We start from the raw sequence: 22,646 nt of genomic DNA, 5'->3' as shown, positions 1-22,646 counted from the left end.
TTACGACTAGATGTACCTGCTCACGTTTCAACAGTGTATTTCAGAAAGCTGGGGATCAAGCAACAAAGAATAGTTGGGGCGTTTATTTCGCTCAACTTAATTGAGATTCCGCAGGGCTAGCCAATGAATTGTCCAAGTCCTCAGCTAGTTTGGTTGTCTCGGGCTGCCAAACCGATTCCCCGAATCATCACTTCTACTGAGCAGAGACACCCTGGGGGACGCGGTGGAATACAAAGGAGACTACAAGGAAGAGGTGAGGAGTGGGAAGGAGCAGAAGCAGCCATGCAAATTTTGCAAATGGTTCTGGCCCATGTGAAACCCCGTACCATTGCTACTCAGTTATTAAAGTGTAAAAGGTAAAGGACTTCTGGATGGTTAAATTCGACCATGGGGTACAACACTCATCTCACTTCAGGCTGAGGGAACCGGCCTTTGTACGCGGACAGCTTTTCTGGGTCATGTGGCCATCATGACTAAACTGCTTCTGGTGCAACGGGACACCGTAATGAATGCCAGAGTGTACAGAAATGCTGTTTACCTTCCCGCCGCAGTGGTACCTATTTATCTACTTGCACTGGTGTGCTTTCGAACTGCTAGGCTGACAGTGTGAGGTAGGCCAGTCACCCCAACTATTTGAAAAGGGGAGCCTCGTGCTGCTTGCAGTGGCTGCTAGAACTGGTGCCCCAGCCAACACAAGCAATATACAATGAGCACTGCCAAAGGCGAGGGAGAATAAGAGGAAGATCATGCCAAGATTATTTAGAGTGTAGCCATTTTCATCTGTCACACAAGCAATGCTTCTTGCTCAGCAGTTGGACTGAAACCGAAGGGGCGGGGGAGGGGGGGGAGATCACACTACTCCGTAGCTCTGAGCTGCCACAGGATTATGGCTCAGGCCTTTCAGCAATCCTTGAGCTTTATACTAGTCTAGCTTCTCAACATTTGATAAGGACTCCCTGGAATATGAATGCCCCCCTCCCCCGATCATCTGCATATATAAATATATTTGCTTTATCCTATGCTTCTATCCCCCCCCTTTTTTAACACAAAAATGATTAGCATAATGCCACCAACACAAAGATTTGAAACAAAAGCTGCAAAGGAAGTCATTTGGCAATCAACACAAGAATTTATCTCAAAGGGTGTCTACATAGAATAAAAGCTAACAGTATATAACAAGGACTCAACGCCTTATGCAAGTATCTGAAAACATACAATTTTATTGAAATGTGTTTTTATGAGCAAACCACGATCTTAAGGTTCTTTATGAATAATGAAAGCCCTCATTATAAAAAGAGGGTGAGAAGGAAGACTCATACCTCCATTAGAAAGCCTTTTTTTTTTTCTTCCTGACTCTAACAAAATCCTACAGATCAAATAAGTCCCCAGCAGAACTTCTGCAACCTCACTGCTTCCAATAGCTTGCAGATTGCTACCTCATTACAGGATGAAGCTCAGAAGTGGAACAGAATACAGGTCAATTTTCTCAACTCTCTTGCCTAGAGGCCAATTTAAACAGCCACTTTCACCACAATGTGGAAACCTATCTCTGGAAGAAATGTAGCTACTCTGAACCAAGCAAGCCAGGAGGCAAATGGCACAAGGTTTCATGAGACTGCAATCACATCAGTTTTCTTGTGGGGGATTCCAAGTTTGAGAGTGCGGCCCCCCTGTGTCAAAATCACTCCTGGATGTAGAATGCCAAAATGTGTGTGAGAGAATGATGCTTCAAGCTTTCCCCCACCTGCAACATGCAAGGACATTGAATGCAGCGAATGAGAAAGGAAAGAAGTTTCCAAGATCAGCGATGTCTCCATCCTTTCACCCCCCATCCTGAGTTGGAACCGTCCGGGGAAAATATTGCATGCATGATGTCTTGCTCGCCAAGCTGCCAGTTGCTCAATGCACTAACGTAATAGGCTCACAATAAGTATTTTGATGTCATCTATCAAAACCAGGACGCGGGTGGTGCTGTGGGTAAAAGCCTCAGCGCCTAGGGCTTGCCGACCAAAAGGTCGGCGGTTCGAATCCCCGTGGCAGGGTGCGCTCCCATTGCTCGGTCCCAGCGCCTGCCAACCTAGCAGTTCGAAAGCACCCCCGGGTGCAAGTAGATAAATAGGGACCGCTTACTGGCGGGAAGGTAAACGGCGTTTCCGTGTGCGGCTCCAGCTCGCCAGATGCAGCTTTGTCACGCTGGCCACGTAACCCAGAAGTGTCTCCGGACAGCGCTGGCCCCCGGCCTCTTGAGTGAGATGGGCGCACAGTCCTAGAGTCTGTCAAGACTGGCCCGTACGGGCAGGGGTACCTTTACCTTTACCTTATCAAAACCAGCCCTTTATCTCCTCACAACTTTATATACAGGAATAATGAAGTTGATTACATTCTGTTTTAGGCAGAGAATTCACACATTCTGTAATGCCAAATCCAGAAACAAATATGGTTCAAGGTGGTGCTGCAAGGACGGCCCAGTATTGAGCTGTCTAGCTAAACAAATGTGGTCTCAAATAGCTTAGAAATATTAACTGTTTATTTGCATACAACAAATAGCCAGAAGTATCACTCCTTCTGTCTAATGCACACATACACACACACACACACACACACACACACACACACACACAGAGGAAAGAGTTTTGACCTGTTTCACGACAGTAACAGTTCCTGGGGCCATGGCAACGACAGAGGCGACGGCAGCTGCGTCGTGGGGCTCCGAGCCCAACTCTATGATCTGTTGCAGGATGTTCACAGCCGTGGGGTCAAGTCGTCCCCCTAATCGGAGAGAATGTCAATATGAGAACCAGGACGGCGTTAACAGTAACACAAACTTGCCAATTTTCTGTTCAAACTCATCTCCTTTTGCTTATGTTTCCGCCGCTGCACATCCCGCCATGCCATTGCAGCGAGAACTTCCCCTGCTCACCCCTCGTTCAAATCCCTCTTCACATTCTTCCCTAGTTCCTTACAGAATCCTGTCTTCTCCCCTCACCATGCTTAGAAGCAAGCCCCGCTGGTGGCACTGAGTTTGCTTTGGAGGAATAAGAGCTTACACCCTAATAAACTGGTCAGTCTCCAAGGTACCAAGGTGTTCCATTTACCTTTGGTGACCTCAGTAAGTCGTCAAATCCGGCTGAACGGGCTGCACTGCTGTCACCTGATGGCATTGGGCCCAAACCTGGCAGCTATAGGCTGACATCGCCTGAAGCGAGCTTTTGTCTCCCCCCCCCCCCCAAACCCCACCTTACCCTCTTCACCAGGCATTAGTGGGGTTCGGACTGCTCTGCTAGTTTCTTTTCAATGTTAGAACAGAAGCAACCCGCTTCTGTGCTGTCCCCAACTGCTTCAAGTCTTTGCAGGATTTGGGAAGAAGCTGTGCTGGTGGCATCAGGTCGCAGCCAATATGCGTTTCTTTCCCAGAGTCGCTTCGGACTTGGCAATTTTGATGAAACAAAACAATAGGCTCGCTAGTGAAGCCGCTTTTGTTGACAGCGTAATGCTGGTGTAATGCTGGAGCAGGAAGAACCAGTTCACATGCCATCTTGACTATGAATCTCTCTGGGTGGCTCTAGGTTAGCTACTCTTTCTTGTTGTTACTCTCAGACCTACATTTCCAACTCGTACTGTTTTTAGAGAAGCTTTTAATATTTTTAGGGAAGCTTTTTTAATATTTCATGAATTACTGTATTTTAATATTTTTCTGGAAGCCGCCCAGAGTGGCTGGGGAAATAATAATAATTATTATTATTACCACGCAAGCATTACTGAGCTAATGTAGGGGGACTTGTTTTGAACGCTCAGCATTTATACATTGCTTTTGCGAAACATTCATTTCTCCTTAAAGAGAATGTTTTACCATTCTCCGAGGTATATCGCAGGTCCTGTAGAGCAGCAACTGCGGCCTGAGTTCCTTGCATATCTTCAGCTTCCGTGATATGGAGATACTGCGTTTCTTCAGGAATTTCTGCTTTGGTCTGCAAAAAGAGCCAGTGATTGGTGATCAAAGGGAATTAGCTGGCAGAAGCGCATCACAAAGATGCCAAACAGCTATTGCAGTGTGTAACTATCGACGAGGGACACGGGACGCGGGTAGTGCTGTGGTCTAAACCACAGAGCCTAGGACTTGCCGATCAGAAGGTCAGCAGTTCGGATCCCCATGACAGGGTGAGCTCCCGTTGCTCGGTCCCTGCTCCCGCCAACCTAGCAGTTCGAAAGCACGTCAAAGTGCAAGTAGATAAATAGGTACTGCTCCGGCGGGAAGGGAAACGGCGTTTCCGCGTGCTGCTCTGGTTTCGCCAGAAGCAGCTTAGTCATGCTGGCCACATGACCCGGAAAAACTGTCTGTTGACAAACGTCTGCTCCCTTGGCCAGTAAAATGAGATGAGCACCGCAACCCCAGTGTCGTTCGCGACTGCACTTAGCTGTCAGGGGTCCTTTACCTTTACCTTTAAAGGGCAATGGGGAAAAAAGGATCCTTTTGCCAGATAGCATACATCTCTGCATGCCCACGCAAGAGGCAGTGCATTTTTTTCATCTCATAAGGCAGCTTATGTCGTCGTATTCTCATTTGATTCCAATTACATCCCCCACCTTGACCCTTCTAGAGAAACCCGATATTTCAGGGCCAGCTGCCACTCCTTGGCTTTACCTCCCACTTTGTCTCCCCATCATACTCGACCAATCTGAGTCTATGTTTGTTCTTGAGGTGTCGGTTGAATTCCCACTTTGTACCATACACAAAGTTGCAAACTGGACACTTAATGCCACCTGAAGGAAAAGAAAGAAAGAAAGAAAGGGGGGGGGAGGAGAGAACAAGATGAACTTCATCAGCACAATCTTTGCCTCTTGTTGTTGATGAATTAAGGCATAAGCACGCCAGTAAGAAATGAGCACGCCAGGTTACCAGGTTGCAACTTTATCCAGTTTAATAGATGATTACTTTCCAATTTGCACAAAGCAGATTTTACACACCTTTAAACGGCAACATGTTGTCAGTTATATAACTACTATGTTTTTACGACTGATGCTGAAAATACTTTTGTTTTTTGTTTTTGTTTTCCGGCAGCAGAGTATTTCACGTGAATTCTGCATGCGCGCGCCCACGCGCAAATTGTTTTGCTAATTTTTAACTAGAAGCACGAAAAATGAATCTACTACACACAGAGTTAAGAATTCGTTTTTAATCTATTTCCTATTTCCGTGCTCAAAATCTCTGGCAATTTGGACATACCAAAAAATAAATTGCTCCTTGATTTTATTTATTTTTTTGTCCTGATTCAGAAGAAGCCCTGAAATCTTGCTGTGAAATCTCAGGGTGGGAGGATGCACAGCATGGTGGGAAATGTTACTTTGCACTGAGCAGCAAAACAAAACATAGCCCTGAGTTATGGATGCTTGAGGAATTCCTTATTTGTGAATTCTGATACGGACACACCTGACCCATTCGTCTCAACTTGTGGGGGCACAGTAACCATTCAGACTTTGCATTTTTTTCTGATTTTGCAGTGCAGTTTTTTTTTTAACTATATCTCTTGAAATGTGCATACAATGTCTATTTTAGGATTAATTACATTTAGAAATGGGCATTTGATTATTATGCAGATTTTAAATAGGGGGGGGGGGAATGCAGCAGTGGCCACTGATCCATTCATCCCTATTCTAAGGTAACTCTCCTTTTTAAATAAATAAATCACAAAATCTTATGGTATCTTACTGGAACCGCACAGTGAAATGGTCATTTGCTGCAAGCACTGATCAACAATGAAGGTGAAAAACCTGGGAAACAGTTCCAGAGCTGTTTTGTAGGACCCTGGGCATGGGGTGAGGGGGAAAGGAACATACCGCAAAAGACTCAATACTGAAAAAGAGATATCAGAAATAAGAGCCTTTTCTGTTTCTCTGCTATCCGGTCCCCCGCTGTTAAGGGCTAATAATCACACCAGTGATACATCCGCTGGCTCACTGTGGAATTGGCTCAGCATGTGGGAGCTGCCATGACACGTCTTGTGATCTTTCCTGTAATCCTGATTGGATGAGGGGCAGTCTATGAGTGAACTAAATAACTATCGCATATATAAATGGTGTCTCTACATCCCAACTCCACATGCTTTCGTGCAGTGGCAAGCCACCCTAATCTCGCAGCAGTATGTTGGAGAATTTGCCACTGGCACATTGTTTATCAGTTGCAGAAATGTCTTTGCGCCAAACGTTTTCCGTCTCCAAACCAAACTCTTTCAAGATGGGACTTCGTCAATGTGGCGGAATGGAATAATTTCCTCTATTTCATTTCATAAAACCTCATTAAAGTGAGGTTCATTTGCTGACATTTATTAGTCTTCAAGGATTTCCTAAGTCCTGCCTATTATTATCTTTAACCGCTTTAGACAATGCAGGCTGCTTGATTTTATGCTAAACTGGAATAGCTTCTCTGTCAAATGTGTTAATATGCAACATTGCACGGCTCCCTAGTAAAGTACCTTTGGCACAGGATAGGAGAAAGATACCATCAGTTACCAAATCTGAAATGAAATATTCATTTCGTATCACCCTCTTAATAAAAACTCAATTAGACTCAAGACCTTCCTCTATTTCTTTTAAATTAAAATTACTGTAACAATAACACCCTGCTAATTAAAATGGGCACCTTTGTCACTGCGACTTTAATTAAGGAACAACAAATGGAAGCATGCAGTTGAGCCAGTAGCAGAAAACTGTGCGACAGCTAATTGACACCGCAGCTAAAGAAAATTAATTTCCATCCAATTCATTAAATACTTTGGCAATACAGAGAGGGGGGAAAGGTCACTGAATGACATACCTTATCTGCTTTTGACACCCGTGCATGTAGTCAAATCATATTGGAGTATTTCATATTTCTGAAATGCCAAAGGAGCAATTCCACTGTTGGCCTCCCCACCATCCCCCTGGACACACACACACACACACACACACACACACACACACATATATATTAATGCACTAACTGGTCGCTTGGAAGTGACATTTAGTTTCTATATTGCATTAATAAGGGGTCACAAAATGAAAAGAAGTCGCAGATAACAAGCAGCCAGAAAACCCCTGAGGATCTGTGTGTTACTGATAGTATGGGAAAACGCTCATTTTAGAAGGCTTCCTATCTGCAGTTTCCCACGGCGAACCTCCTTTGGCTTCTTACAGTCCTTGAGTTTAAGCTACAGCATCAGGACACCCATAGGGAAACTTACTGGAAAACACTTCCATTAAGTACTTTTCTTACTAGAACTCTACGTGCAACTGCATGCCCTGGGCTATTTCCTTATCAATGGTTACAGCTCCAGATCCTTACAGTTTGCCTTTTAAAAATGCAGGAAGGTTTAAGCAACAAAATAATTAATAGGTTTAGCTTCACTGGGCAAATCTGCCTGAAGTTTACAACCTATATTCTGGACACAGTACCTTCTTTTTGGTGACAGGGAGGCCATGTGGTTGGCTGTCTTTGAAGGGTATTTTAGAGATAGCTGGGATGCCCAGGCCCTGCTGTTAGCTCATTTTATCTACAATTATAGTGGTCTCCTGTCATGGTGTGGCTGGATGAAGAGTTGTTGGGGGCCCCTACCCAGCTGGGGTACCCCCAAGGGAATCCCCAGGGGAAGAAGATTCAGAGCCAGGGGGTCGGTGGTGGAATGGCAATGAGTGGTCAGAGGGAGCAGACTGGGAGGAGGAAGGGTCGCAAGCAGAAGAGGTGACAGGGTTTGGTGAGCAGGAAGAGGCTGTGGCAGAGGGCAATTCAGACTCAGAGGCAGCAGTGGAGGCTGGGAGGGAGGCCCGGAGACAGAGAGGCAGGCTGCTGAAGAAGTAAGGGAGTCTCCCTCTCCTGCCGAGACCAGCTCCCTCTCCCCTGGTCTCATAGAATGTGCAGAGAAGTGAGGAGGGCAGAGCAGAGGCAGGTTGTGCACAAACGCAATTCGTGACTGCTTGTGAAATACCTAGGAGAGGAGGAGACTTGGGAAGTGGTGGGAAGGCAGTCCGTGCAAATGCCTTCTTGGAGCAAGACCAACTGGGGAGAGGTTGCTGGGATCACTAGGCCTGCGCTGTTTAGGTTTCTTGCCTAAAGATTTATGGAAGTGAGAGCTGGACCATCAAGAAGGCTGATCGCCGAAGAATTGATGCTTTTGAATTATGGTGCTGGAGGAGACTCTTGAGAGTCCCATGGACTGCAAGAAGATCAAACCTCTCCATTCTGAAGGAAATCAGCCCTGAGTGCTCCCTGGAAGGACAGATCCTGAAGCTGAGGCTCCAAGACTTTGGCCACCTCATGAGAAGAGAAGACTCCCTGGAAAAGACCCTGATGTTGGGAAAGATGGAGGGCACAAGGAGAAGGGGACGACAGAGGATGAGATGGTTGGATAGTGTTTTCGAGGTTACCAGCATGAGTTTGACCAAACTGCGGGAGGCAGTGGAAGACAGGAGTGCCTGGCGTGCTCTTGTCCATGGGGTCACGAAGAGTAGGACACGACTAAACAATAACAATAAAGATTTAACTGCACTAACACCGAGGGATTCCCCCCCCCCTTTTTGATTGCTGACCTGCGGTTGCCTCCAGCTCCTAACATTTCCTTTCTCTTTAACTTCTAAAACAAGTTAATCTGGCTACTATATACAGTGGTACCTCGGGTTACATACGCTTCAGGTTACATACGCTTCAGGTTACAGACTCCACTAACCCAGAAATATTGCTTCAGGTTATGAACTTTGCTTCAGGATGAGAACAGAAATTGTGCTCCGGCAGCGCGGCAGCAGCAGGAGGCCCCATTAGCTAAAGTGGTGCTTCAGGTTAAGAACAGTTTCAGGTTAAGTACGGACCTCCAGAACGAATTAAGTACTTAACCCGAGGTGTATCATTAACATTTGTGTATCATAGGGGGGGAAACGTACAGTAAATCCAGCATGAATTCTGAAGGCATAAGATACGTTCCTGGCTTCCTGTGCAGACCCCCCATTTCCTAATGCAAAGTCGTGAAGGTTCATGAAGTGGAAACTCCTCCCCATTCCATCAAATGTATGCTTGGCCCTGTTTCTATACTTGCATTCTTGGCCGCTGTTGCACAAATACGTTTGTCCATGGAAAAACATGGCTGCCCACACACCTGATGATTCACATGCCAACAGGGATAGGAAGCAGCCTTATTCCAGGCCGGACCATCAGTCTATTAGCTCAGTACTGTCTACAATGACAGACAGTGGCTCTTGAGGTTTCAGGTGGCAGATAACAGGAACTGGATCTGGGGCCATTGGAATGCAATGCACGTGATTTTCAATGGATGTGCAGCCCTCCTTCAAAGTCATAGAATCATAGAATCATAGAATCATAGAGTTGGAAGAGACCACAAGGGCCATCGAGTCCAACCCCCTGCCAAGCAGGAAACACCATCAGAGCACTCCTGACATATGGTTGTCAAGCCTCTGCTTAAAGACCTCCAAAGAAGGAGACTCCACCACACTCCTTGGCAGCAAATTCCACTGTCAAACAGCTCTTACTGTCAGGAAGTTCTTCCTAATGTTTAGGTGGAAACTTCTTTCTTGTAGTTTGGATCCATTGCTCCGTGTCCGCTTCTCTGGAGCAGCAGAAAACAGCCTTTCTCCCTCCTCTATGTGACATCCTTTTATATATTTGAACATGGCTATCATATCACCCCTTAACCTCCTCTTCTCCAGGCTAAACATGCCCAGCTCCCTTAGCCGTTCCTCATAAGGCATCGTTTCCAGGCCTTTGACCATTTTGGTTGCCCTCCTCTGGACACGTTCCAGTTTGTCAGTGTCCTTCTTGAACTGTGGTGCCCAGAACTGGACACAGTACTCCAGGTGAGGTCTGACCAGAGCAGAATACAGTGGCACTATTACTTCCCTTGATCTAGATGCTATACTCCTATTGATGAGGCCCAGAATTGCATTGGCTTTTTTAGCTGCCGCGTCACACTGTTGGCTCATGTCAAGTCCATGCTTGTCAGAGCTGCCTCCAGGTCCCAGCTCACAGAGGACCAACGCTAGCCGGTAGTAATGTACAAAAGTCTTTATTGAAGTACAGTTTCCATTTTCAAGCCGCAGCGCGGAGCTCTACGTCTTAGAAGCTAGACCGGCGAAGCTCCATCTGAGTCTCCACCCCCTGTACACCAGTTTAAGACTCTAACCTTACTCCACCTCTTCCGTCTCTCCTTTCTCCTCTGGGTCCTTCTGCCCCCCGGGGTCCCCTCCTTTCTGGACTCTTCTGACGCTGACCCCCCTGACTCCTCTCCCTCCTTTCGGCGGGCTTTAGGACCTGGCTCCCTATCCGGGCTGCCAACTGCGCCGCCCTCCTGTACATTTGAACTTGGCGCGCGCGCCCAGCCTCCAACCTTCCTCTTGACCGTTTCCTCGCTCTCCGATGGAGGCGTGGCCAATCCTGACTCATCTCCTCCCGCTGGCGGTGAGCCGCCTGATCCCGATACCTGGGACTCCTCCCCCCTACTGCGCTCTGGTGGGGAAGCTGGTCCTGATTTCCAACTGCTGCTCTCTGAGTCCCCTCTGGCCCCTTCTTCCTGGGGTGTCCCCCTAGGCACCCCCCTTGCTCTGACCATGGGAGCCCCTTTCTGTGAATCTTCCGATTCGCTGGAAAGACTCAGAGACCTCGGGCCGCTGTCATCGCTAACATTTCCTTCGGATTCCTCCCCCTCGCTCTCTATTTCCTCCCTTTCCTGTGCCTCTGCTCCTGAGCCCCTGACAATGCTGCAATAAATGCATTTGTTTCTAAGGTACTGCAGACCTCTATCTTCATTGCGGTTTGGAGGACTCAAAGAAACTAACATCTGGGTGCACTCATTGCGATGCTTTTGTCCAGGGGTCGCCGAGCGGGTGGCTGGGTTCAGGGGCGGCTCGTGGGCCAGTTAAACGGCCTCTGTGGGCTGCTTCCAGCCCATGTGCCTTAGGGTGCCGACCCCTGCTTTTGTCCTCCAGTTCCCATATTTGCAACAGTGGAAGGGGGAGGGCAGACAGCATTTATTCTGGATGCATTTGGCTTGTGTCACTGTTTCTGTGTTGTTGGAACATGGGTTAGCACTTCCGATAAATGTGAATTCTTTGCAGACATTTTTTTTTAAAACAGCTAAGAAAGAAGAAAAGAATAATTTGGAAATGCTTTTTAGAAATGTCACGCTTGGGAGAATGATGTTTTATTCATTATCTAGAGCGGCTGTGTTAGTCTGGCATCTATTCTACTGTAAAAAAAAAAAAAGCGAATTTTGAAATCCCTGCAAGATGCTTTCTAAGGAGGGGGAAAGTTCTGCATTTTTCCGTTCAATATGGGGATAAACACTTGGAAACCATAAAAAATAAAACAAGGGAGTCAACTTCCACAAACAGCTCAGCGTCTCCCAACAAAAGGCAATCAAATTTGGCTTCCTTTTAATTCCCCACTTGCAGTAGCGTTACACGCTTTTCAATGTCCTGAATCCTTGAATACATTTCATACTTAAGAAGCTACTGGACTGGGCTATCAGATTTCCAACTGCACAGCAGCAAAATGTCCCTTAAGAGTGGAGCGTGCACATCTCTTGCAGTTCCATCCAGATACTATGTTGTTCGGCAAAACCCGTTTTTAATTAGATAGGGCCCGGAGTAGTGAAAGGAGTCCTCTCGAATGCCTCTCCCTCCCTGCTTCCTCTTTTATCTTCCCAGGCTCTAGTGAACATCAAAACAACAAATACTCATGTAGCAGGAAGGATTGAAAAATGGAGAGAATATTATGAAAATGATATACAGGTGGTACATGACTCCAGTCAAGCTTGCAAAAATCTATCACTTGCCCAATAATAAGTGTTGGAAATACAAAGAAACTGAAGGTACATTCTTTCACCTTTGGTGGACGTGCCCAAGGATTAAGGCTTTCTGGGAGATGATATATAATGAAATGAAAAAGGTATTTAAATATACCTTCTTGAAGAAACCAGAGGCCTTTCTCCTGGGCATGGTCGGCCAATTGGTGCCAAAGAAGGATAGAACTTTCTTTATGTATGCCACAACAGCAGCAAGAATACTTATTGCAAAGTATTGGAAGACACAAGATCTACCCACCCTGGAAGAATGGCAGATGAAGGTGATGGACTATATGGAACTGGCAGAAATGACCGGCAGAATCCGAGACCAGGGAGAAGAGTTGGTGGAAGAAGATTGGAAGAAATTTTAAGACTATCTACAGAAATATTGTAAAATTAATGAATGTTAGAATGATGTTGGATAAAAAGTTAAGTGGTTTTTAGCTATAATGCTAAAGGAATATGAAAAAATGGATTATTAACAGGTAAAAATTCAATGTTACAATATTTTAAGATTAAAGACTAGGATAAGCAAAGAGGGAAATGATTTGCTGAACTAACAAGTTGAACTGGAATACAAAAAGGGAGGTGTGAGGAGGTCCGGGAAACAAGCAAATGAAAGATAAGTGATGGAAGGATGGAATTGTTTTTTAACTATTTTTATTTTGTATTTTGTATTTTTTCTTTTTCTTTTTTCATTTTGTAATATTTTGAAAATTTTAATAAATATCTTAAAAAAAAAAAAGAAAAATGCTCAGGCGCCTACTCTGATGCTCAGCTAGTTATTTTGGAAGTGAGCTGAGCTGATGCAGTGGAACTGAGAAATGTATGCAGGAACCAAGTACAAGAGAAGAATGCTTTGCGGGAGGAACGCTAAGCGTTTAATCAAGTAGGATTTGACCCACAGGGCGGCTTCACAAGTGACGCAGAGAAGAACTGGCTAGGTTAAGAATGCAAGAAGATGGCCTGCTGAATCAGGCCAAAGGCTCATCTCTAGGTCAGCTTCCCGTTCCCCGCAGTGAGAAGAATATCCTGAAGCAACGAGCAGAATGTTAGGTTTGCTTGCTCCATGAGATGCAGTTCATCAAATCAAAGCTGTCATCCTGTGAAGCTGTTTCCGCAGAAACCAACAGGAGTTCCATGGGGTGTGTCTGACCATGTCCATCTGTGGACAGAGAGCTACTGAATCCAGGGGATTCTTCTGCGAGATGAAAGTGGGGTGCAGACTGATTTTTGCAGATCTCCCCTTTCTCCTGCTGTCCTCTGCACTGTTCCAAAATGTCCCCTGCCTCTCTTGAGCTGGTGAAGGGCGGGCGAGGGAGGAGAGCTGCAGAGGGAAGGGAGAATCAGCAAAAATGGCCTCCCCCCCCCCCCACCATTCTATAATAACAAATGCCTTCTGCTGAGCCAGAGACTGGTGGACAAGGAGGGACACAACTGAATACAACCCCAGGTAAATATATTCAGGATTGGAGGTGCCAACTCTGTACAGACAGTTTTAAAATGTAAAAAAAAAAGCAGCGTGTAACTGGGGAAAGAAAATAACCTTTTCTCAAATACAGCAACAGCTTTCTTCCTTTAAAAGTGCCTTTGGCTTCATTCCCATTAAGAAAGAGCCAAGAACACGTTCTGTAGGAATTTAAACCTGGGCCGATCCACAAGAGGATGCTGGCTTCCCTCCAGCTTTCATTCATGTGGATTTTCAATTCGTACACAAGGTTTGCTACAGGTTTTTTCTTTCAGGGAAGTGATGACAGTGCCACACACACACACACACACACACACACACACTAACACACACACACAAAATCCCATCACTGTCCGCCACTGAAAAGCTAAGCCTGCCACAGCATACTCTCTGCAAAAGAAATCTAATTGTGTCTTAATTCAAAGGAGTAATTTTTGTGCGCAACGATTTCAAAATAAGACAGGTCACCTTGCTGGAGAAGGGTTTCAGCGGCAAGCTCTCCAGAGCCAGCATTAACATACTCTTCGTTGGGATGCTTCCTGTTATAATGTCTCTTCAGAGAACCAGATATGTTGCAGGAATAATGGCAGTGTGCACACCGGAAAGGCTGAGGAGAAAGGAAATGAATTAGCCGTATCTGTTTCCTGTCTTCAGAACTTTACAGAAGACCTACGCTTCTAGCTTAAGAAACAGCAAGATTCAAATCTATCTCAATACATATGTTAGCAAGCTAATTTGTTCCATTAGGTAACGCTTCCAGAGCAACACATGCAAGCCAATGCCTTAGCAATGCCTTATCTCCAACTGTATTACATTTTTATGCCTTGCAAAGTTTCACAATAAGGCAGAAATTCATTGACACCAAACAGCTCCGCGAAGTATTTATGTGTCGTGGCTGCTGAGTCCTGGTCTCCTCCATAAAAAGATGGATTGGCAAAGCAAGGTAGCATCACTCACTCGGAAGTTGCAAAAAAACCACCCACAACTGCAGAATTTCCAGCTACTCAATAAATTACACTGCATTAAAATTAATGCCCTGTACTAATTTAGTGACATGCTTCTCCAGGCAGACAGGAGGAACACAGAGCTGATGCCTCATTCAGAAATGACTAGCAAAAGAAACCGATGTGGAGGAGAACATGCAAAGGCTGTGCACAACTCTGCACATATAAATTGCAATTATCCCAAGTGGACATTCAGTGGAATTCCTCAGCCTCATGCACAAGAAGAGTGTGGCGCAAGGGCAGAGCATCTGCTCAGCATTCAGGCTTTCTGCTCCCTATGTCCACGTCCCTCGTGATGAAAAAATGTAAGACAAACACCCTCCATCCCTGTTTTGCATGTGACTGGGACAGGCAAATGAGCAAACAAACATGGCCGCCCAGGTTGCATCTTCTCTGGCCCTCCCTAGAGCAGTGGTGCGATCTTCACTGAGGTAGCATGTTCTCTAATTGGCTGGTGGACCGTTTCCTCTGTATGTTTGGTTGACTGTCTCCCTGCGATGAACAAGGCCTGAAGTAAGGAAGACGAGAGACCTCTCTGTTCCTGTCTCCTCAAATTATACACTATTTTTGTACAGTTTCTTGTTCTCAAGACTTTCTTCTCCAGACTCGGTCTGCACTATTTCAGTGACTTTCCTGGCAATACTGAGGAGAAGTCAGTGACAATGGGAAGAGAACAATGCAATATGGTCTATTTACCGATCAGTATACTGGTTTCCACTGCAAAAAATTTCATTGTCTGGGAACTATGAAAGCTCAGAAATACTATTTTCCCCTGACCGAACAGAGGCACTCAGTCTCCAGAGCTAGTCCAGTTAGAATTGCATCGTGTGCTTTACAAAAAATTAATCACTTCACAAAAATCAATCAGTACAGATGTCCTACAAAGTTTCCTTTAGAGACCTCAAATAAATCCATGTAAATAGGTTCCCTGACTAGAATATTGAACATAACAAGGCATTAACATTCCTGAAACATGTTTCGGGTGCACAACAATGCTGAGAAGCAGTTGCTCATATTCCCATTTTAACAATGGGGAATTGAGGCTGAAAGGTAATTGGCGTAAGGAAGGCGTTTCAGTCCTTCTCTTTACTAGGCCACATCAGAAAACAGTTCCTTGTGCATGTGGTCAGGACTCAGCAGTCCTATCAGAAAAATATAGTTGGCTCTGTGGAGTTTTCACATGTACAAAAGGGTTAAAAGACTGAGAAATGAGAACACTGCAACAATAAAATCTGTCTTTCAGTGTGTATCCTGCAAAATGTGTGTGGAAAGGAACTATCAATATCTTCAAAAGGCTATTTCTTACAGCCACAATACTGCCTATTATTGAAATATCATAGATGCCTGCTTGGCTATTTAACAATAAAAACTGCTTTGACCTTTAAATGGTCTAAAGGTCATAAAAAATATATCTTTGGACCGATTTTGTATTCCAGCTTAGATGCCTTAGCAACAACAATTCACAGAGCCACTTGCAATGTTACGGTGTGATACAGCTTTGGTTTTGAATGAGGGATGTTCTGGTCCAACTCCTCATTCAGGCAGGATAACAACAACAACATATTACTTATACCCTGCCCATATAACTGGGTTGCCCCAGCCACTCTGGGCAGCTTCCAGCATAATAAAAGTACAGCAAAACTGCCAAATAATAAGGACTTCCTGATACAGGGCTGCCTCCAGATGTCTTTGGAAAGATGTGCAGTTGTTTATCTGTTTGATGTTTATCTGTAAGAAGCTTTCAAGGTACCTTTAGACACCTTTTACAGTACGAATTACCTTGCAAAGTTACTGGGAGGCAAAACCAGCATTTGGAGAACCTTGAGATACCAAGGTAACTGGCATGTTGAGGCTTGACAACCATATGTCAGGAGTGCTCTGATGGTGTTTCCTGCTTGGCAGGGGGTTGGACTCGATGGCCCGTGGTCTATTCCAACTCTATGATTCTATGTCTAGCCCTGACCTAAATGTTGGGGACCTTGAGGAGCTGGCGGGCTCCTTGAATCCAATGCTGAGAATTCCCTTGAGGGGACCTCTGCGCTGATACCCAATAATGAACTTCTGGAACCACAAGGAGAAGGTGAAACAGCCCTAAGCCCTCAATAGCACTGGCACCAAACACTTTTAGGGCCAAAGAGCGATGGCTCAGTATTCATTTACAAGACCCGGTGTTGGTGGTCTACTCGTGAGTAAGTGGTCCCTGCTCATTGCCAACAGCTGTGGTTTGGATGTGGTTTAGGAGGCCTGAGTATATAAGACCTCCCTTGTACGTCTTCCACTGGCGAGAAACAACACAGCTCTATGGCTTCTAGTCCCTGGTGGCAGAAGTTGCCTTAGTTGAACTCCCTGTGATGTTGACCTTGGACTGTATCTCTGGATTAGGTTGGTGACTTGAATGACTCTCTGTGCTTCACCTCTGTTTGGAAGATGCTTCTTGGAAGCTGCTGCATCTGCAACCCTTCCCTGGTTGCTGAGTGCTTAGGTGGAAGGCATCTTTTGTAACTGGGACCTTAGTACCTGAGGGCATCCCTGTGGAGAGGCACTGTAACCAGCGATGCAGCCAATTAGTGGGGAACGATAGATACTGCTTTGGTCCAGACTCCCTGCCTCAAGCCTTGAGAAGGTAAGGGCAGCATGTGATGGGTAAGGATGCTTAAGAAGAAACAGCAGAGTCTTCCAAGGTATGGGTTGTGAAAGTAGCTCTGTTCAGAAATGTACAGGCAGAGAATGGATTATGGAGACATAGCACAAGTGGTGGCACCAAGGCAAAAAATCAACGTGTAGCTTCCCAACAGTCTCTAAGCAGGCTAAGGTGCCTCTGTTCAAGGTGATCAGTGCAGCATTTAACAAAACTGGTACCCAGTCCATCTTCCTTCATCCATCTTCCTCATGGGAAGTGTCTCTGTTTACTATCTAGCTGGACAGCCTAAGTAGGCCGAGTGCCAACTTGAACTGTTCCCACCCCCACCCCCCCATCAGCGAATCTTTAAAAATCAACTGTTTTGCATCTGCTTCGCTTCCATTTCTTTACTATAGGCATAGGCAAACTCAACCCTCCAGAAGTTTTGGGACTACAACTCCCATCATCCCTAGCTAACAGGACAAGTGGTCAGGGATGATGGGAATTGTAGTCTCAAAACATCTAGAGCAGTGTTCCCCAACCTTGGGCCTCCAGCTGTTTTTGGACTACAACTCCCATCATCCCTCGCTAGCAAGACCAGTGGTCAAGGATGATGGGAATTGTAGTCCAAAAACAGCTGGAGGCCCAAGGTTGGGGAACACTGATCTAGAGGGCCGAGTTTGCCTATGCCTGCTTTACTATGTATGGTAAGTTGAAAGCAATTCCCAACTGAGTTTAATGAGTAGGAACCCATCGATCCTCTTTATCTTTCTGTACCATTTGACCATTTGTTATTCATTTCCCTCTGAACATTCTTCAAACGGCACCAAATTCTATTTAAGGATATTTATGCCGAGGAATGTAAAACAACTGTCATTCTGAAGGGTAGGCTTCTCGATCATACTTCAACCAAAATTAAGCGGGAAGGTTTCATGCAATTTTAAAAAATATATATAAGCATGCGTTTATTATTTATAATATTGCATTTTTAAGGACGTTGAGGGTGCTGGTAAAAAGAGAAAAGGAACATAGATGTAGTGAACACATAAATAAATACAGAAATGCAAAGAAGGTCATGGAGAGACCACACGCGGAACAAAGTGAGAGATTGTTAAGTACCTGCTTGGTGTCACAAAGCCCACGCATACATTTTAATCGCTGTTGTTCAATTTATCACTTGTGATAGCTCAAGGCCATATTTTAAAAAGAGGGCTTTGGAACCCTTCCCTACACCATGCAGTGACTGCTGAGGACAGATGCCAAATAGGCAGAGAAATATATTTGACTCTCTGAACTGTTGGCTATGTTCCATTCACACTAAAGTAAGTACACACACACACATATCCAGACAAGCAAAAGCACTACCACAGAGCCACAGCAGCAAGATACATTGAAATCACTATCATACCACTTTAACAGTCATTGCTCCTCTCCCTGCAAGGAATTCTGGGAGCTGTAGTTTAAGGGTGCTGAGGGTTGCAAAGAGACCCGACCCCCCCCCCCATCTTCCTCCTAGAGCTACAGCTGCAATCGCTGCTTGACAACCAGTTCTTCTTTCTGGGAAACTCTGAGAGTTGCGTCTCTGAGAGGGGAATAGGGGTTTCTTAGCAAATCTCGGCAACCCTGACAAACTACAGTTCCCAGGATTCTTTTGGGAAAGACATGGTTGGCACAACGCTGCTTTTTAGAAGGGTGCTGTGTATGTGGCCAAGGACCCATTCTAGCAGACAAAAGCACTTGAGGGCGACCTACACCAGGGGTAGTGAGGGCTGTGGCTTGGGGAGAGTCTCAAGGGCTTGAGAGACAGGCCTGGAGGGTGTTGATAGGCTAGTGCCATTTATATGTGCGCACCATTCAGCCTACTACTACTAATTTTTACCCCGCCCATCTGGTTGGGTTTCCCCAGCCACTCTGGGTGGCTCCCAACAGAACATTAAAAAGACAAACATTAAAAACACAATAAAAGATCAAACATCAAAAACAGGGCTGCTTTCAGATGTCTTCTAGAAGCCAGATAGTTGCTGGTTTCCTTGACATGTGGTGGGAGGGCATTCCACAGGGCAGGCGCCACTATCAAGAAGGCCCTCTGCCTGGTTCCCTGTAGCTTCTCACAGTTAGGGAACTGCCAGAAGGCCCTCGGAGTTGGAGCAGAATGATGGGGCTGGAGACGCTCCTTCAGGTATATTGGGCTGAGGCCGTTTAGGGCTTTAAAGATTAGCACCAACATTTTGAATTGTGCTCGGAAACGTACTTTCTATTGTTTTATCTTACTCAGCCTAACACAATCCTCCACTCTCAGCCTTGCCTCAGCCACTGCAGTACATCATGTCCCAGCCACTTAAATAGTTCGGTGCTGATAATCGGTTCAAATGACTTCAGAATTCGCCTTGTTCATGAAATTTCTGGCCAGGTATTCTTTGTTTGCATCTTTTTAAACATATGCCAGAATGGTGACCAGGTGGAATATCTGCCTCAGAAACTATACAAAATGACCGTGTTTTATCATAATCTATTCTGGGATGCACACAAGAAATGCCAGCATGTTTCTGTTTAAGGTGGACATGTTCATTCGCTGAAATAATATTGGTCTAATATCTTGAGAGCACGAGGCAGAATTACTGAAAAGAAAATAATTACCTTATCTTTACTGACGCCCACAAAAACCAATAAAATACAGATGGCATCATATTATACTGTAACTGTAGCTAGCTAGAATTCTTTCTGTAAATATCGGAAGGAAAGACGAATCCCAAAAATGCAAGCATGGAGAAAGTAAATTGGATAAATATGCAATCCTGGATACATTAAAAGATGTGTTCTTTTGAATGCCTGAAGAGGGCTAAAACACATCAATGATAAAATGCATAAGCACCATCATCATCATCACCTAGAATGTAGCTGCTTAGCCTTTGGGGGTTTGTTTCTGTTGTAAAATAGCAGGCCTTTTGTTTTAATATCCCCAATGCACAGGTTGTTTTGAGCCACAGCTTCGAAAGCTACAGGAGGGTCAAAGTTCAGCCCAGGGATCTGAGGCTTAAGGGCGGGGAAGTGAAACAAAACTTAAAGACTAAAGGCAGGGGAGAGAAGTGTACAGAAGAGGTATCTATCAAATCAGGAGAAATGGATAATCAGCTGGATATCAGGGCTTTAAAGCACACCCCCACAGTTCTAGGCATGCCTGTACAGTGGTGCCCCGCAAGACGAATGCCTCGCAAGACGAAAAACTCACTAGACGAAAGGGTTTTCCGTTTTTTGAGTCGTTTCGCAAGACGAATTTCCCTATGGGCTTGCTTCGCAAGACGAAACGTCGTGCGAGTTCTTGCGAGTTTGTTTCCTTTTTCTTAAAGCCGCTAAGCCGTTAATAGCCGCTAAGCCGTTAATAGCTGCTAAGCCGCTAATAGCAGCTAAGCCGCTAATAGCCGTGCTTCGCAAGACGAAAAAACCGCAAGACGAAGAGACTCGCGGAACGGATTAATTTCGTCTTGCGAGGAACCACTGTACCAGTATGGTTTAACTGCAACCTGTGTAGGCAAAACCGGGTCACCAGACGTCATCGCGATGCCAGGTGATTTGGAGGTGGGCAACCCCACCTGCCAAACTTGGCCCATGGGAGGGGGGGGGGGGAGAAGATAGACGTTATAAGGATCTCTCTGGCTCCAGCTTCCCATGCCGATCCAGGGACATCTAAATCTGAACCCTCTAACCTTGGGCATAGTTTGCTGCAGTATCTCAACCGCTGCCATGTGCTGCACCCGCAATAACTGCTTGGCGGCACAGCCGTTCATGCAGCCAAGTCAGCAGCAACCTCCTTACCTTGAACGAAGCATGCTGCTCCATGTGCCTCAGCAGCTGTGGCTTTTGTGCGGCAGTATAATCGCACACTGTGCACTTGAACTGTTTCCCTGAAACAGAAAACCAACCAATTCAGATACAAATGCGTTGTCTCATTTAAACAGAGGAAAACAGATATGAAGTAGCAACCGTCATGATTCAACCCTGCTATTCCTGATTCTATAATGCTGCTTTTATTTGTTTCTGAAGCTGTGATTTACCCGCCTTTATGATACGGTTTCACTGGTATGCTGAGTTTCCATTTACGCATCTTCTTGATGCATGTTTGGTCAGTTGCCTTCAGATGGCAATCTCTGAAATCACTTGAATGTGTTCTATTGAAGGGATGAACTTGAGAGAATGAAGTGTCCTGAAGGAGAATCGCCACCTAAGGCAAAACTAGAACGATTTTGCCTCTCTTAAAGTCCACAGTTTCAAAGGTCTTTGGACAGCCTAAAAGGTTAATTAAATGTGACAAGGGAACATCAACGAGTCAGTTCTCCTGTAGGTTTTCATGGGTGGCAAATCAAGTTGGGGCAGCAGTGATAGGTCAGGAGGTGTTTTAATCCTTCCACCACAACATTTTCCTGATCTAAACTACCCTCCCCAAATGTGGTGGAGAATTCAGACTAGGCAAATGGTGCTGTGGAAAAGGTTATCCCCCTCTTTCTCATAACCCCTTCCCTGTGGCTTCTTTAAGCTTCACAACATTTTAAAATTGACAATAGGAGATCTCGATCATAGATGCCCTACACCACATCTAGCTTTGCCCCAATATACTCAAAAGTAAAGGCGGAGGCTTTAAAAACTGTATAATTCCTGGTTTATGTACATTGGTATTGATACCTTAGATTCGTAGGACAACAAACAAACACAAGGGAGTAACAGACTTTGAATCCTGATGGCATAAAAGAAACTTTAAATAAACCTGAGCATGTCGTAAGTGCTGCAAGCAATTCTCTTCCCGAATGCCCCTTTTAACATTTCACATCATTTATTTATTTGCTTGACTTTCTGCTATACAAGTCTGGACTGCAGAACAGTTTACAGCATTTAAAGCATCTGTCGTGCCTCTTTTTAGAAGCTAAATCGGTAGCCCTTCTCTCTTTAACTCTCAGCTGTTTGCAAACTGTGGAAGACTCTCAGTATGATGCGAGCATATTAAAACCTGCACAGAGGTCTGTTTTACTCCAGCTCCTCCTTCATTACCACGACAGAGAATTTCTGTTTGAAATCCTTTCAGCAACAGCTGTCAAAAACTTAAAAGGGAACCCCAAAGTGCAAGTTGAAAAGGCAAATCTATACTAACTTGTCAAGTTTTCTCCTCTAAATTTTAAGTTGTTGATGGATTTCCAGAGAAGCTTATGCATAAGGCTGACAGTTCCCATAAAACACGGTGGAGGGAAAAGGCTTGATGTTTAGAACGTTCACTATCTAATTGAACTTAGAAGTCATGCTCTGTGTTTCATTAGTTACTGTGAACAGCAATAAACTCGGACAGAGATTCATTCTGTACTGATGTGCCATTCTTGGCAAGAGGAAGGAATAGAAAAATGTTGGACAGGGGACTGCTGAGTATGCAGAAACAGCCTCCCAAGAATAGAAGTGGCTGGCCAGTTGACAGGAAGTGCTAGGTGAATCTTTGATCTAATCTAGCAATGCAACTCTATTCTTCATGCATATAATAAAACTTGGTGCAAAACACACTGCTTGCATTTAGGCATCTTTAGAGAGTGTTGGAAAAGAAACAAAGGTGAGAGGTAACAATGTGTGAGCAGATGGAATCTTAACACCTTGGTGTTTTGGGGTTTTTTTTAGATGCGTCATTGGGCAGGTTGTGATATCAAGGGGCCAAGTGATTCACTCCATGCACAGGGCTTCTGTGTGGCATGGTGTAGCACAGG

General features: G+C 45.1%; 1 protein-coding gene across 3 annotated transcripts in view; it reads right to left on the bottom strand.

Annotated features, from left to right (window-relative positions):
• Positions 1 to 22,646, bottom strand: part of ZFAT (zinc finger and AT-hook domain containing) — a 119,280-nt gene that overhangs the window by 9,983 nt on the left and 86,651 nt on the right. For all 3 annotated transcript variants that reach the window (XM_077932724.1, XM_077932723.1, XM_028736110.2), the window contains 5 exons: positions 20,725 to 20,813; positions 13,756 to 13,894; positions 4,643 to 4,761; positions 3,851 to 3,968; positions 2,639 to 2,769 (listed from right to left, as the gene is read on the bottom strand). In XM_077932724.1, the coding sequence (XP_077788850.1) occupies positions 2,639 to 2,769; positions 3,851 to 3,968; positions 4,643 to 4,761; positions 13,756 to 13,894; positions 20,725 to 20,813 (596 nt within the window). The remainder of the gene's footprint in view (positions 1 to 2,638; positions 2,770 to 3,850; positions 3,969 to 4,642; positions 4,762 to 13,755; positions 13,895 to 20,724; positions 20,814 to 22,646) is intronic.

Source organism: Podarcis muralis, chromosome 8 (genome assembly GCF_964188315.1).
Source record: "Podarcis muralis chromosome 8, rPodMur119.hap1.1, whole genome shotgun sequence".
NCBI lineage: Eukaryota > Metazoa > Chordata > Lepidosauria > Squamata > Lacertidae > Podarcis > Podarcis muralis.
Note: the sequence above shows the minus strand (reverse complement) of the source record. Positions and strands in the feature narration are given on the sequence as shown.